This window comes from Suillus subaureus (assembly GCF_016647635.1).
Source record: "Suillus subaureus strain MN1 chromosome Unknown BJ212scaffold_370, whole genome shotgun sequence".
In the NCBI taxonomy this organism is placed as follows: domain Eukaryota; kingdom Fungi; phylum Basidiomycota; class Agaricomycetes; order Boletales; family Suillaceae; genus Suillus; species Suillus subaureus.
In genome coordinates, this window is record NW_024538926.1 from 1 (window position 1) to 17705 (window position 17705).

The window sequence follows — 17705 nt, forward strand, 5'->3', positions numbered from 1 at the left end:
CATTGCCTTGATCCTCATAGCTTTTACTGACAGCCGCGATTCTTTTTTGAATATGTCCCAGTGGCTCACTGATGCCAGAGCTTTGGCAAGCCCACACTTAGTTGCAGTCCTGGTTGGAAACAAGTCGGACAGGGAGGAGGACCGTGAAGTGGAGTGGGCTGAAGCTAGTAGATGGGCGGCGCAGAATGGTAATCTGTCGTTCTTTTGACCTTAAATATACTGACACTATTAAAAGATGTTCACTTTCTCGAGGTTTCTTCACTAAGCGGCGACAACGTTGAAGCTCCATTTCTGCTTGCCGCAAGGTCTATCCTACTTTCCATAGAGTCAGGAATATTAGATCCCGAGAAAGCCGGGAGCGGTGTCAGCTATGGGGACCGTGCTCTCCGAAGAGTGACGAGCTCTAGCCATCTTAGCTTTGGGAGTCTTAGCGGAGCTCGAAGGCGACGCTCGGACAAGCTTCGATTGAAAATTGGGCACCCTCGGGCAAATGTTGTTAGGTAGTGATAATCGACGGCTGGTGAGTATTGAGCTAGAGTGCCGCTTCTGCCTTGTTTTCCTTGCATATGGCCATGCGCCTCGTGTCACCTCTTTGTATACCACTAGTACTCTTCTTGTGTTTTCGATCACATATTCTACTCAAACACTGTACATCATTTCACCCTTGCACTTTACTGATTCACAGTATCTAATACGTGTAGATGCTTCATGTGATATCTCCCATATATTCCCATAGTTATTCATCATCACTGTTATCTCATGGATGGTTATATTTCATGTGGAAGGTTCGATATGGCACAGTGCCCCCTACACCCTGTGAGGCTTTACAGCATGCAACTTTCCTCACGAGTACCTACTAAGACCTATCGAAGGAGGTCTTCTTGTCGACGCTATATAGTTGACACATGCGTCAATACTTCAACTTGTTGTTCTGTACCGATGCCCAGCATTTCCATCCATGCAGGGGTGAATGAGATTCTTGAACAACTTGTGCGTTCAATTTTCTGTTCTAGTTCCTGGCCAGAACCTGATGTCCATCATAAAAAATTGGATGGATATTGACGTATTTGCCAGTGCAATACTTTGGCGGTGAGTTGTGCTGCTGCGATACCTCAGCGATGTTGACTTAACTGAAACATCATGCAAGTCATCATGATCATCTACTCGGCTACACGCCATGTATCAGAGATCCAGAAAAATACTGATATTTCTGGTTGTCGTCTTCCTGGCTGTCAAGATTGCGACCAGAGTGATCACCGAAATATCAACGACTCATTTAAGAAGGTAGGCTTTATTCATGGATGAAAGACTTCGGTGCCGCATCAGGCTCATCGACGGGTTCAGCAGAGGTGCTCATTCTATCCAGCACCTATTAGTGCACTGTTACCTTTTGAGGGGAATCTACTTATGGTTTCCATGACCATGACTGCATGGGGGGTCCTCACGCCGTGTCTCGCATTTTGGATTGTTGTTAAACACTTTCGTAACCATCGAAAGGATGAATATCGGGCCCGGGGACCGTTCCACGGCGTTGACGAAGAGTAACATAGTTTACTTCGCAAGGTGAGCTCATAACGTGAACCCAGTTCTCTCCCCCTGCTTAAGTTTCACGCATATCAGCTTTGTTGTTGTTCCGTGCATCCACCTCATTTATTTGTCTCCGATGCTGTCAGCGGTATCATGATGCCGATCTGTCACTGACTCCTTCAGTTCACCATTCTATATGGGACTTAAATTCCTGGGGAAATCGTCCCTGTTGGCAATCTTGAAAAAAATTCGTGCATCCAGATGATTGTGCTGGGATCACACTAAGCTCGTGGCCAGCTCCGATATGGGAACCACCATGAGTTCAGCTAACGATTTTCAGGAACGCCTGCATGTGTCAACTAGTAGTAGTGTAGCACGAGAAACGCTCGATATGGTTAACACTTTTCGGGTACTCTGCAGGGAGCGGAACAATTTATTCTTTATTCCGAGCTTCATCCAGCGCATGGCTGCCCGTGTCCATAGGCTACGACTAAGCCATCAATATCACCGTAGCGACAGCCGCCGCCAGTCCACTCCTCATCTGGCCTCACTCGGGACTCGGGAGTGCTTCTGCCGATCTTGCATAGCGATTTCAATTTTGGTTGGGATGTAGATGGTAAATTTAACAGACTAGGTTGCACGTCGCTATGATATATCATGGTGTGACATGTCTTGTGTCTTACGGTAACATTGTCGAGCTGTATTCTTACTACCACAGTACGCGGTCCTTTCGCATAAATGCCGCCGAATTCGACTTCAGAACCCTCTCAACTCCCACTGAGGTTTCAATCTTCAGGGTCTACCGACCTTGAGCGTCTCGTCTCCGCTAGTATGTACTTATTGTAGCTAGAGTGCGGCGACACAACTTGCTTCGAACATGTCGTAGACAATGATCGCGAACCGGACGTAGTACTACCTCCATGGTCCATTCTCGTGTCTCTCTCCCCTTAAGTCAGGTCTCCCATTCCGATACCACGAACATCGGAGTTGGAACTTGACACGCATTGCCTCTTTGGCGGAAACATATGAATCACAAATGTTGCACTTGCCACCACTGCTTCTCCCGTACTGTTTACCACGACGCTTTGGCAGTGTGCATCGCTGTTGTCGTGCCAAAACTGAGTTACCCGTCTTTTTCGGCGTCGCCCACCCTACCAGAGCAGGCTCTAATTATGGTTTTCGGGTGTCAAGATGAAATGGGCTGGCAGGGAGGCTTTTCACCACAACATCGAAGAAACGAAATGCAAACATCTCTTGTGCCGATCTCGCAGTCGAGTGTATATATTTGCTGTGAAAGCTAGGTATACGGTCATAGCGAGTCTCGTTCTGATTGGTGCACTACAGATTTCCATGCTGTATGCTTGACTATGCTGGCGCGGTCCTATTTCCAATAGACATACTTCAACCTAACAATGCATTTGACTCGAATAACCCAATCTTGTTGTCCTCCGCTCTTATTAGCAAGAGCTTTTGGGTACCCGTGCTAAGGAACTGTATACTGGTGGGGCGCAACCTGGCGCAGCAGGTGTAACCCGATATGGAGTGGGCCGATGGAAGCATCCGGAAGTGGGTAAAAACTATAACTACTGCCATTAAACGCTTGGCTGTAACCAAGCTGCTAGCTTGTACTATCAAACAAGACTCGGAGCGCGAACCAATATAGGAAAGTCTCTGAAGGATTTTTCTGTCTGCCGGCTTAACGATATAAACATGCTCCTTGTTTCTGTCTCTGTTATCGTGCTTTGTGTCTTTGCCCAGGGAAGCTTCTCACCAGGATTGGGTTGCTTGGCTGGTCCACAACAGTACTTGCGCACAGATACCCCCTGCTAGCCTGGTTCTAATCAGCCTCCCAGGCTCATCTGTAAACCTCGCTATTCAGCCTCGATATTTCGACCATGGCCATTACACTGATGACCACCGTCCCTGGATTGCACCTGCAGTCCCCTTCATTGTCGATAATAACTTCTCCGACCACGTTTGTGCATTCTTGGAAGTCTCCACAATCACCTGCGTTTCCAGATCTCTCTCCAATACTCCCCCTCTCGACCCCAGTATCATCCACCTTCCAACACCGCGTCTCCACGAAGAGTGTATATCATGTAACTCCTTTCCCACGCATTCCACCAGAGCTTTTCCTGGACATCATCTCGTTCCTTGCTGTGCCAGACACGCCCACCATAACGAGCATCTACGACCAGCCCAATCTCGCAGAAATCTGTAATTGCTCCCTCGTGAGCAGATTTTGGCTATACGCAGCCCGGGATCATTTATGGAGATACGTGCGACTTGGCAGCGGACGAAGGGGGAATAATTTCGTCGAGTTGTTACAAAATTACAACTCAGAGCATGAATCCACCCTTCCGAGTTTTGTTCCGCATGTCAAGCACCTCTTCATTCGTGAATCGCGGGGAGGTCTGTCGTGGGACCCGAAATGGCTTAACGCAGTCTTGCCAACCCTAGCTGACTCGCTCGTCAATCTCCACTCTCTCGAAGCTGAGCGAATCACCTGGGAGTATCTGTCGTCCAAATCTCGGGATGCTTTTATGAAAGGATTCAAGGGTGTGCGGAAGCTTGCGCTACGGGTATGCGAGTTCAGGACGACGCTGGAGATGATCAAGGTTATAGGAGTGTTTGAAGATGTAGAAGTGCTCGCACTGGACGGGGTGCGCTGTGAGTGGGATGATATACCTGCGGACTCAGCGGTGTTTGTATCTAGAGCAGATGATAGAGCGGTCCCTAAGCCGCCAAGAAAACTTAGGGAGCTCGCGATGCGGGGAGCATGTACCAGACATATGTTGAAGTGGATGAGGGAGGCAATGAAGGATGATGGAGGGCGGGTGGCAGTGGAAGTGTTGAGACTCGGAGCGTTGGGTGTCAAGAGTGCCCCAGCAGTGGGGAAGTTCTTGAAGATGCTGGGCGCAAGCTTGAAAGAGCTTCATCTCGGGTTCGATGTTGCATTCATAGACGATGGAGGTGAGAACTTACTTCTAACAACAAAAGACTAGGACTCACACAGTGCAGACGAGATTGTATCTCACATTGACCTCGGTCATAACAATTTTTTGAAGGAGATGCATGTGTATGGACTCATTATTCCTTCCTTGCCGCCCCCAGATCTATCAGATCTCGATCCTCCCCCGCCGCCACCGCAGTTGATGCCACTCACTGTCCTCTTCGACGGTGTGCGTGCGCCATTGCGAGCCCTCTCGCTCGCATTGTACCCCGCTGATATGCACGCCCTTTCATCAATAGACTTCGAAGGGTTAGCTCACGTATTGGACGGAAAGCCTTGGACAACCCTGGAGGATGTACAAGTTGTGGTGGCAACTGAAGATGATGGAAGGATGGGCGGGATTGTCAATCAGAAACTGGATAGACTGTTCGAGAGAGGCGTGCTGCGAGTGGATGTAGGTTTTGATGACAGGGAGGTCATATGGATTTGAATACTTAGACACATAGCTTCGTAACACGATCTCATATTAACTTGTCTCATTTTGCCATTGGTGTTCAGTGTCTGGCTGATACTTGGAACAATTGCCATACTTTTCCGCCTGAAGTATATTGTGCTTGTCGTCTTTGGCAATTCTGTCCTTTGTTGCGATTCATGCGTGGGCACATTGTGAGGATAGGAAGAGCTTGAATTTGTGTGCGCTGATCTTGTATGATAGGTAGATAGTACCGGATAGCTCATGGAGCTCAACAAAGTGGGCGATGGAAAAAAAAATCAGCCACTCGCATTGATGATGTTGGACGTATTGGTGACGAAACCTTGAGACTGCCCCCTATTCGATTAGTTCCGAATCCGTCACGCATGTAAAACCGAATGCTCACGTTTGCAGCATTGTACAAGACGTTCTCAAGACCGCCAGCTGGAGAAGTTGTCGCCGTGATGTCCTCAACCATTACACAATCATAGCCTTGGAAGTAAGCGTCGATGAAGGTGCCCGAAACGCACTGCGTCAACTTCAGCAGCAAGAAGGCGAGAAACTAAGTTGATGTCCCACCTGATCGGCATTTACACCTCCAAATAATAATGTTGTAATTCCATTCTCCTTCAGATAGAGGTCCAACGCTGTCTGATGTCCCCATATCCCACTCATCCTGCACTTTCAGTCAGAACTCAGTACAAATTGGGAGTATGTTCGAAGAAACGGACCTATTCTTGTGAATCCAAACGTCGGTTCCCTCTTTCTTTCCTTTTAAGTACTCTGCTTGCAAAGGGCCATACAACTCCGAATTGCAAGCGTCTCGCATGAGCAATCTGCCAAAGTTGCCAGGCATTTCAGTGCCGAACCCTCCGAACCCTCCTTTCATGAATCCCCTGACCACAGCAGGGGGAAGGGTCTTCAGCTCTTGATCAGTGAGGCCCCAGTTCCTATTTTACGGTTGGGTGAACAGTAACCGATGTAAAAAGGATATGACCTACACCCAAAGTATCTTCACTCCTTGCTTTCGAAGAGGCCCGATAACCTTCAAAAGCGGGTCAACACAAGCCAAGCCGGTTTTATGCACTCTGAGTTCGGGATGCAGGAAGAAGCTGTCCACCATCAATTCGTTATTCAAGTAAACATCGGGATAGTATATTACTTCTGCATATCAATTATCACTGCAGCTGTCTTGGACTTGTCGACGCGAATGGTACGGTCGCCAGTTACAGGGATGTCGAGCTGTGTCGAGCTCGCCAAGGATGGTTCCACCCCATCAGTCGTGAGATGTTGCGAACGCGTGAGGTCCATAAGACCGGAGGGATATTCAACCCAAAAGTTGGCTATGTTCCCATATTCGATTGCCTTTGAAACCCTGGGACGCGTAGCCATGCCGAGTATTGGGGTATCGTGTATAGGAACCTGACTCATGAGTGGGCAACGTAAGTACAACAGAGTAACAGTTAATCGAAGAGTTATACCTCATACATCATGATCCATAGGAGTTCCGAGAGAATTCCAGCAGTATGGCTGATGGCAGCCTGAGAATTCTGCCCTGTGACATGAGATAATGATAAGGTACGATAAGTGTCATGTCTGCAAATAGATGTACCACGGGATACATGGGGTCTTAGGGAGTCACGGAAAGTACGCCGGAGATGTAGCACCACGTGATGGAACGACTTGACACATTGAACGGGAGTAGATTGAAGACTAAGTATGAAGTTTGTGAGTGCAACATTCGTCTGTATGTCCATGGTTTGTGATGATATACAGAATGCGGTTGCAGTATGTACGAGGGTCAGAAAGGATGAGGATGATTATGATCTGCTCAACAAATCAGTAAATAGTCCAGATTATTTCGGACACAACATTAATGACACAACAGTCAGATTTCTTTCCGGAAGGAAACAAAACCCAGAACGCAAACACAATGTCCGTCACAGTGCAGAATTTATACTGCGACCATCAGGCATATTGCGGACCTGTGATGTCTAAGTATAGCGTCGAGAAAGAAAATCGAAAACCTTACGGTAAGCACCGGCCGGCTGTAGTCTTCTTCATCCTTGAGATCGTCTGAGCCAAGACTATCCGACCTGGTCCGCCTCCGAATTTCAGGATCCAACCTATCATCGATACCTCCATCCGATGAATTATTCGCAGGGCGGGAAGCGGCACTGTCAAGGTGCGCACGTCGTGCTGGGTTCCTTGGGGGCGGCGTGGGCGGTGAGCTGGCGCCTCGCTCCGCAGAGGATCCCTGCGTATATGCGGCGAGTAGCGGCTCATAGCTTGCAACGCTGTACGTGGGGGTATGGCCATAGGAGCTTTTCCGATCCCGGGAGGAATCACCAATATCATGCAATGCTGCACTACTAGGAGGCCCTTGCTGCTCAGCTTCCGGAGGAGGACTAGCACTGCGAGCTTGAATATACCCTCCACTTGTTGGTATACCTTCAACTACATAGCCCGCGTAAGGATTGAATGCGACATTGTCATCATCAAATGGACCCTCTGAAACTGGCTGACCGGCAGTGGGCAAGCCAGAACCATCGGAATATAACCAACGGGGCTCACGCGCTGTACCATCTGCGCCGAAGACAAAGAATGTGACTGTAACGACCGGGCACCTCGGTAATCATTGTCATCATCCAAAGGAGCTCGACCAAAGCCCGAGGCAGCAACAGCTGCCTCGATTTCGGTGTCATGGTCAATTCGATTGATACGGCGCTTACGTTGGATGAAAAAGAAGATCCACAGCACAATGGATGCAACGGCCAAACCAATCACAAGGAAGACACCGACTACGGCGCCAGTGTTCTTGAAGAACCTGTTATATTATAAGTATGAATAATGACTGATAAGCAGGGGAGCTAACGCGGAACCCGATGATGTCCCATTGTTGGGCGCAAGGGTGGGGTTTGCGGCTGCTACTGTGATAGTAGTAGCATATCCTGCGCTGTTTGTGGAAGTGGTAACTTCTGTGATAATAGAGGGCGCCGTCGTTGTTGGTTGTCCTTGAGCATTCGTTGTAGTGATAAACAATGTACTTTCCAACGTTGTACTGCAATGTATGAACAAGATGCGTCAGTAGACGACATGTAAACGCAAGGAGCACACAAACACGACTGGCACCGGTGTGACCGACGATGATGGTGTGCTAGGCAACGTCAATGGAGGTTGAGATGATGATGAGGTTGATGTCTGTGGGGGCGCATTGAAAGTAGTCTGTGGTGTACTTGTGGTGGGCGATGGCGAGGAAGTCGTTGGTGACGAGGTCGTTGGTGACGAGGAAGTTGTCGATGATGAAGCGGATGTCGTTAGTGATGAAGTTGTTGTGAGTGACAAGGAAGTTGTTGGTAATGAGCTGGTGGCTGTCGTCGCTAACTGACTAGTTGTCGAAGAAGAAATCGTGGCTGTACTTGTATCTGCATTGGTCGAGGACTGTGATGATACAGGGGTTGTGGATGATGCTATACCGGAAGACATAGTAGTAGACGTTGGGGACGAAATAGGGCTCGTCGTCAGGCGCGTAGAAGAACTTGTGGGCAGTAAAGAATCGCTGGTCGATGGCGGCACACTGCTGGGCGCTGCGGTTGTGGGCGTGACGCTGCGAATAGGTCAAGAAACCGGGCCTGATTGATAACGGAGAAACTTACGAGGAAGATGCATTTGAAGACATTGACGTTACAGAAGTCATGGGTGGAGACACAACAGAGATATGATGTAAGCGAGCCAAATGTAGATGTGACACAGGTTTCAAAGTTGTGGGCGTAGCGGATGAGTTGGTGGAAAAGTTCCAGTTACAGGGGTGGGATATGGTGTCAATGTCGTCGGGTTTCCCAAGGCGTGTCGTTGGCAAATTGTGAGCACGAACCGGAGTGAAATAAAGAGATGATTTATCAGAAACAATGCTTGGAGGAGAATGAACAAAAAAAAATGGTGCACGGTGCCAAGGGAGACTTGCACCACTGAGAGCTAGACCCCGCAGCAGGAAATGGTATTAGAAAAACAGTAAGACCCTAATCAAAACCTTGAGCGTCTTTCCTACAGGAATTGATCATACAAGGTTCCTAACAAGACTCTAGGAACAAAGGCAAGCTAAGAGTTGCCATGCACAAGTAAAATGAAGAAAGTATGAAGCAGACAATTAGGAACAAAAGACTCACACTGCAGGGCCGACCTTAAAGTCGTGGCTTAATAGACGAAGCTTCTAGGATCATCGCGTGCAACGCGATAGAAGCTGATAACAAGTAAACACCGGTCAGCGCTGGGATGGAAGCCTAACTGTACTTGACCCACCTTGTAAGGGTTAACCAGGAGCAGATTCATTTTACACACACCACGCACTGGCAGCATTAAGTATATCATTACGTAACACCGTTATGTGCTCCAGGCTGTGCAATATTTATGGTCAACGTTTCAAACACCCAGGCCCGTCAAAATGTAGACTTGTTCTAGGCTGTCCCACACAGCTACACTTTCGACAACGACGACGACAACATGCTCATTATAGACGCAGATCCAGTCAATTCCAAGCAGGACTCTGTCGGAGACAGCACCCCTTCGCTTGCATCATCATCTTTGCAGCAGCCTCCTCCAACATTCGAGGAAAGTGTCGCAGACCATGTTCTACATTTTCCTCAGGGCGATAGTTTGAATTTTGCACAGGACAGTGGCGGAGCCACCCGCCTTTGCCCCTTATAACGCCCAGTTCTTTACTTCCCGTTCTGGTGACATCATTTCTCATGATTCTCATCTCAACGATGACGGTACGTTGCCCTCCGGTTTCTGACATCTTAATATTCTCAATTCTCTCAGGCGAAGCCCTATACCGTTTCTTACTCTCACAGGCCTCAACAGCACCCACCGTCATCTTGCGATGTCAAGGGTCACATAACGAGACTCACACACGGATGGTCCACTCGCATCACAATGGACATACCAAGATGAAGACAGAGCAGTATACCGAACGCATAACGGACTTCGACTTTTGCATAGACGTCGGACAGCACATTTTCGGAGAGCCAACCCATTGGTCATATGCCGATTCCACCCCTGCATATAGGGGGCGCATGTATCAAGAAGTGGGCATCTCAGAGGAGAAACGCAAGGCACGGAAGTCGGAAAGAAAGACAGCAAAGGCGTGGGATACCGAGCGCACTCGCAGGGGGTTCCCTCCGTGGATCGGTAGTGACTACGCATGGAGAGAGGACCAGCCATATGTCATGCAAACGAGCGGTTGTCCTCAGATCATCGTGGACATTACGTCAGTGGGCAGACGACTATTGTGCCAGCCGCAAGTACTTGAAAGAATTTAATTACCACAAGGTCAATAGATATTTCAGTGACCTCATACGCATAGTTCTCATCCTCGATCCACAGATTGCCTATGGTTGGAATTTTGAGGCCATGAGGGTTGCTGCTATTTCCGTCGTCAATTCTACCCACTATAGGGGTGACTTGTCTGTCCAATTTGAAACATCTCAAAACGTTGTTTCTGTCCGCTCACACAACCGCCTCTCCCGCGCTCTTTCGAACCGCTGGATCAAGTTTCTGCTCTTTCTTACCCTCATATACCCGTTTATATGGCTATTTAAACGTTTCCACTCACGCGGTGGTGGGCGCTGGGATGTCTGCGGCGGTGCGTATGCGCTGAAGCGCGTCGAACAAACTGCAAAGCAATCTGCTCCGGACGTACATGCGGAGAGTCCTTTCCGTGATGTGTTTGAGACCGTGGATGCCACCGCCCAAGGATCTTCCCTCCCTGACCCTCCAGGCCGACGGATGAAAGTCGTTGGCATGCGAGAAGGAGAGTGGCTGGGGCAATGGGAGGGAACTATCAGAAGAGCAGTGCAAAACAGGCTGCAGGACAAACAACCCTTGACAATGCCTGATGATCACCCTACGTATCAGGCATTGGTGTTGGATGGGTATTGAACACCCTTGAGGGATGAAAGACTGGGGCAATACAGACTTATCATTCTTCTCATTTTTCTTGATGATATTGTATGCGATAAATTTGATGTCCGGGTAGCAACGATGTCAAGTAGTCTCCAAGCTGTGGTATATGATGGTCCCGGGCTTCCCCCAAAGATAAATACAAGAGGTCTGCTAAAACAGTCCAGATAGCACACATATAGCCATTACAATGCAGCACTTGCATTCGTCGGCTTGAAAACTGAACTGTCTGTCCATACTGACGCCAAGCCTACGTTGAGCCTGCTCTCGTCCGCATTGAGACTCTCGAGTTCAACTTGAGAGTAATTATCGCCTTCCAAGAAAGCGAGTGCAGTCTCTAAGAACCACATGTGCTTTTTGATGAAGTGCACTACGACAGTTCCACCAACACGCTTGTTCTCGTATTGCGTGATGCGTCCCTCGCGGGGTGCGCCATGCTCTCTCTGTAGACTTCCCTGCAGCCGCTAATGTTTAACATACGCTCATCGAGGACAATTGATATCGTACCTTCCTGCAGCTCGGACATATGGCTGCCTTCAACTAGTGCCTCAACACTATGAGCCAAATCCATCTCTTGTAAGGGCTGCTGGTACCGGGTACCAAATGCCGAAACACTTGAGTGTGATAAAGATAAAAGTGTCGAAGCCCCAACAGCTGTATTTGATACAAAAGTCGTCCCGGTCGATGAATTACGGGACATTTTGTCAAGAAGTGCCAAAACAGATTTCTTAACACGAGAGACTTCGGAAGGAAACAGGAAGCCATGGGAGTATCTATAAGAAAATCAGCACAAGAATGTTAGATAGACCAGGTGTGTTAACTCACACAGTCCCTGACCGGGGATGATCATATATCCAGCAATGGTCGCTTGACCAGCGGATCTCCGCTGCACGTGGGTGTAGTCCCATCCATTTGGCCGTCTGCTTGTCCTCTGCGCCCTTGGTAAGACCTTTGACGTTTGGATCCTTAGAAACCCAATCGACAAGACTCCAGCTCAAGCCATACAATTCGCCAGCCATGAACTTTTCTTTAACAAGATAGCCCCAGTAAACCAATGGGTCATCCGCTGATCCGTCGCGCGGCATCTCCCGTTCAACCATCGATGGTATAGGGATATCGGCAGGAGCACCGGTCTGCGGTTCCACCTTTGGTGTCTCGGCTCTGAAGGATGTCGAAATTGGCGAAGTGTAGGGCATGCCGTATGGCCTCTGCCCTGTAGCGTACAGCTCTAGCCTCATGCGCGCCTCCAGCTCAGCCAACATAACGAAAGCATCGTCATCGACTTTAGCCACATAATCGGGCCGCACCCAAGGCCGTGGATGACCCGAGGCACTGTCCTTCCAAGCGAGGTAGGGATCATGAGGGGCAAGGCGGGGAGCAGGGGTATATTGACTCGAGTAAGAGAATTCCGGCACAGGGTATGTGGTATTGAAGTAAACTGGTGGGACCCAAGCATTCGATGCTGCCCACGTGAAGTAGGCATGCGATTTGCCGGAATTCATGTTTTCTGAGCAGGGCAAGATTATCATATCGTTGTACACTACGCAAGAGCATGCGTCAGAGTAATGCAACGAACCAACATGATATACACTTACTTTCCATCTCTGATTGAATACGTCTTTCCCATCCCTTGCGGGGCTGTCCGAGAACAAAACGCACCACAGTTCTCGAGGTGCCCATCCCGCCGTCCCCTTCTCCTGCGCCATTACGACTACGGGGATGTGCTGCCCATGTTGTTCTAATCAACATTCTACGTTCCAGTGACGAATCCATCGAGAAGACAGCTAAGAACAGTCCTGCGGGGGGCAGTGTATCAAGATCATCCGGTGGAAACGATGGTGGCATCACTTTGGGAAGGGGGGTTGATGTACGGGTATAGCAATGTATTACGGTAGCGCGGAGGAACGGATGTTGTTGGCGGGATGGTGCAGTATGCCCTCCAAGGTAAAGCTTCCTTGTCGGGGTTCAAGACATAAAGCAGAATTAAAGTGAGAGAAATGGCGAAAACGGTGAACACCAGGAGCGCAAGTATCTTATCGAATTGTCAGACATGGAACGAAGTGCAGATAACAAAACATACGATAGTTAGCGGTTGACGAGGGAATAACGGGTGTCTGACAATACGTCTCAAAATACCCTTGAAGATTCTCCACCTTCTTCCATCTCGTTTACGCCTCCTTGGAGAACTTGAACCTAAGTTACGCCAGATCCAACGGCTCTCTCCCGAGGATGTATATCTTGCAAGGCCGAGTAGAGGTGAGTTGGACTCGGTTTCTGATGAAGATGAAGAATGGAAAGAAAACGGCAGAGGGGAAGAAGCGCGAGACGGTGTGGGTGTCGTAGACGACGAAGAATCCGAAGACAACCTTCCAGGCATTACATCAGGGTATCCAGTGTCCGTGAAGGAACAGCGCTCGGATAAGGGAGTGTTAGACGAATCACTCTCCCTATAATCAATTCCGAGAATGTCGCGGTGCTCTTCATTGGGTGCTCGAAATGAATGGGAAGAACCAGGGAAATCCACAATGCCCGCCATGGCATTGGAAAAGAGCGTGGAAGCCAAGCCTCAGAAAGTGACGACCAGCAAAATGGACCAGTTTATCGTTAAATAAAAATGAACGCGCGATAGCTAGAATTCGGTGTCGAAACTAAACGCTAGCGTCGTGTTACTTCCCGTGTTGGTTTTTTCTTGGTATGAAATGATATGAGCGTCCTTAAAAGTCAAAGCAAACAGTCCTGAGTTGGGTATGATACCTAGCAGGCGTGGTAGGACACTGCCACTTCAGCTGCGATCAAAAAAACTGTGAAGTTGCTGTGAAGTCATTTTTACTTTGCAAGTTGCGTGTGAGCTAATTGGCTGGAATGCAAAAAGACTCCATTGGCCGCCAAGTAGAGATTATCGGAAGTAAACTGATATCATGTATACAAGTGTCACGAAGCATAAACTTTCTTCCAGCTCGACCGTGATTTCATCGCATCCCAAAATGCCGCCAGCTTGCTCCTCGCGACTGCTTTTTCTTCAGCGAATGGGCTAAAGGCCGAAGACAAGAAGTCCTCGGGAAAGACAAACCCATTTCCAATATGTTTTTCCACCCTTTTTATAGCAACATCTCCATCATCCGAAGGGCTTCCGCCAGCCAATCTGACAAGGTGAGATAGCCAAACACTTAAGTGAATATCCGCGATAGAAACCTGATCGCCTATATTTCACATTATGTTATCATGAGCCGAGCAAAGTGGCCTCCCGACGAACCTAACGCGTAGGGTCCGACCAACTCCTCGTTCACTCGAGTGAGAACACCAGGAATTGTGATTTCCCACAGATTCCTGGAGCGTGATAAGTATCCGTCGACATCATTCCCATTAAACACGCTCAGTGCTGTCTCCGTCTCAGCTTGTTTCTCTCGCCAGAATGCCTTGGTTTTTTCAGACATCCGCATGGTCTCACGTTCACAATCGGTGAGATATCCCACGATTGCCGCTCGTCTGGATTGGAGGATAGGGACCAGAGACTTTCCAAGTTCTTGTAGAGAGGCTTGATCGCGGGCATTCAAGTACTGCAAATGATCGGGAGAGACCTCATCAGCATGAATAGAGTCAATAATCTTGCTGGATGCACTGGCGAATGCAACTGTCGCAGGGGATAACGATGGGGCCGGAGCGCTCGATGTAGTGTGCGTGTGAGATGATGCAGACCGAGATTTATCCAGGAACTCGATCAGTGCCTGCTCTTTCCGTTAGCAGAAAGGAAACTGTAAAACGAAGGCCAGCTGACTTTAGTGTCAGAGATAGCCTTGAAGCGGCTTGCAATATCAGATGCGAGAGAGCCGCGGAGGGGTACAACAAGAGTTGGGACCATTCCTGAGGGAATGGTCAATGATCTGTGATGCAGAATGGGTCCAATCCCACCTTTTGGGCTCAACCTGAGGAAGGTCGGGGAAAATTCCTCTCCTTTGTCTGATGCAAACATGTATTAGACAATGCCCAAGCCACTTCGATGTATTCAAGACGTACCAATATCCACAACCCTGAGATCAACTTCATCATCTCCATACCCTTCTCGTGCCTGCAGAGTAATTGCAGATTAATAGTATGATACACTGTTTTTCGATGACCTCACAGTGCAAGAAGTAGTACTAGTGATACATTGAGGTAAGAACACAGAACAACACTGATCGTGAATGTAAAGACCGATGCTTACTCGCAGAGGACCACACAGACTGTGGGCTGTAGTACAAGACGGCCTTAGGTATCACAGACGACGTGGTCATCGTAGGTTGCCTGACAGCAGCAGTTAGGGAATATGACGTCTGGACCTCCACCTGTTTGTCCTTCTTTTGATTTCCAGTTAGGGCTAGCACGCAACCGTATGCACGAAACATTCATCGTCGATGCATTTTCTGTTTGATCACAGAGGTACTATCCACATCGGATTCAAACATCGTTGTCGATCGATGCACAAGTTCAGATTCTTGAATTGTCAAGTCTCAGTCTTTTGTAAATCTTTTCCCTCATGACAGTTCACGTGACCTCAAATTATACTGGAAAGTTCTGCTTTCATTGAGTCGCGTAACTTCATCACTTTAGGCATCGGTTTTTTTGCATCTTCACCCAAACATGGCATCCTTAAGGTCAGACCAACATCACTAGGTGCTTGACATTCGTCTAATATCATAAAGGCACGAATTTTATGAGACAGACGAAAAACTGACGATCTCCATCTTCGACCGAGGGGCTGATCCTGCACGTATCCATTACGTTTGAGCCAAGCAAGGTGAGCAATCTTACTCATTCTGGGAGACACGGTCCTCAAAGAAGCTATAGATTATCTACGTAAATGGCGAGAAGACACTATCCTTAGAACCATTGAAAGGACAGATTGATCCGGAGAGGTGCGATTTCACGGTTGGCAAAGTCAAGGTTGAACTTCGTCTTGCGAAAACGGCTCAAGGCCGTTGGGGAGGTATCACTGGTGACGCTCCTGATCGTTCGTGTTTTCCATGCAGCCCAATTCTTCGATGCGTACTAACGTTCTCTAGCTCTTCAGACTGCCCCTATTGGACCAACTACTTCTCCGGCGGTGGCCGAGGCGAGGGCTAAGCCCAAGAAGAACTGGGAGGAACTTACCACCAAGATTCTCACATCCGAAAAGGAGGCGACCGTAGATGAGGATCCCAACGTTGGAGGTGACGGCACGGTCAACTCCTTCTTCCAAAAGATATTCGGAGATGCAGATGATGACGCCAAACGCGCAATGATGAAGAGCTTCCAGGAGAGTGGAGGAACTACCCTTAGCACAAACTGGGAGGAAGTCAGCAAGGGTACCGTCGAAGTGAAGCCCCCAGCAGGTAGTGAGTGGAAGAAGTGGAATTGAACTTGATCACTGGCTTGTATTGTTAGTTACTCTGCATGTTGTCGACGCTTTCAAAGTGGATCCTTGTCTCGCATCGAAACTATTAACTTAGGATTCTGTCCTGTCAGCACATCAAAACCCATTTCGTTCCTGTCAGAAAGAGGCCTATGGCAGGTTACGATGTTCAGGGATAGATTAGATAGTGAGGCATAGCCCAAGATCTCCCATAACTGCTACTCGTTGTGCATAAATAAAACATCATGTAGAGAGATTGTGAAAATACCCCAACATTGAAAGAATTGCAGTATGACCATGACATTTGGTCGTGATAGGTATTGCTGACAGGTATAAACCTTTACTAGTAAGTACTTACAACGGTACTGGCCCATATCAACGTCGTCTTCCCCAGAGACCATGTCACATCTTACAATCATTGTTGCCGCCACGAAATCAAATGGTATCGGCCAACATGGTAAACTTCCATGGCGGCTGTCGAAAGAGATGGCTTATTTTGCTCGGGTCACATCTACCGCGCCTGAAGGACGGAAGAACGCGGTCGTCATGGGGCGGAAGACATGGGAGAGCATACCAGTCAATTTCAGGCCTCTTTCTAAACGCCTCAACGTAGTCATCAGTCGCAATGAGGACTACGAACTGTACGACTTTTCTCTATCTTTTTCGTCATATATTGATAGAGCGACAATCAGGACATCCCTCAACCTGTCAGCTCCAGTTCATCTTTGCTCGAACCTGAGTTCGGCAGTTGAGTTGGCGTCTCAGGCTGACATACACCGACGATTTATTATCGGCGGAGTATCCTTGATCTCGGAGACACTAAACCCTACATCTTCGAGTCCGACGTCTTGTATCGCCGACCGTGTCCTCTTGACACGAGTCCTTGCACCTGATTTCCCCCAATGTGACGTTTTTATGCCAGACTTCTTGGGAGCAAGCGGGAAAGGGGAAACAGAATGGAAGCAAGCGGCTCATGATGAACTCGTGCAATGGACGGGATTCGACGTGCCAGCAGGAGTCCAGGAGGAAAAGGGAGTTAGCTACGAGTTCCAGATGTGGCTTCGTCAATAACATTGGTGGTAGAATATTTCGAGAGCTGTGCATTATATCGACAAAAAATATCTCCCTTCCCCTACGTGCATTCTACCAAAACAATTTGCGCGATTCAAAAACACAGGTTCGACGATGATTATCCTTGACGCTACACGAGAGTCAACCAAGGTCAAGATGAAGATAGGATCAATAGCACACCTGCTTGTGTTTCGGATTTTTCGAGCACACGACATACACTCTGCCTTTTCGCTTCACAACGCTGCACCCGTCACACATGACTTTCACAGATGACCTCACTTTCATTCCACGCGCCGTGGACGGTATTGCATTCGTGCCAAGTGATGAGATTGCAGGTGTGAAATTATGAACGGAGG

General features: G+C 48.5%; 2 protein-coding genes across 2 annotated transcripts; one reads left to right on the top strand and one right to left on the bottom strand.

Moving 5' to 3' along the window:
• Positions 1-52: 52 nt before the first annotated feature.
• Positions 53-942, top strand: BJ212DRAFT_1412528 (uncharacterized protein; the record flags this gene model as incomplete). The annotated part of the gene is made up of 2 exons (XM_041337504.1): positions 53-188; positions 236-942. The coding sequence occupies 2 exons, from the start codon at positions 53-55 to the stop codon at positions 502-504; spliced, it is 405 nt and encodes a 134-aa protein (XP_041185145.1). The 3' UTR covers positions 505-942.
• Positions 943-17517: 16575 nt separating this feature from the next.
• BJ212DRAFT_1291907 (ribosomal protein L36-domain-containing protein) lies at positions 17518-17705 on the bottom strand (the record flags this gene model as incomplete). The annotated part of the gene is made up of 1 exon (XM_041332122.1): positions 17518-17705. A coding segment is annotated over one exon (188 nt), but the record flags the coding sequence as incomplete, so codon positions are not given.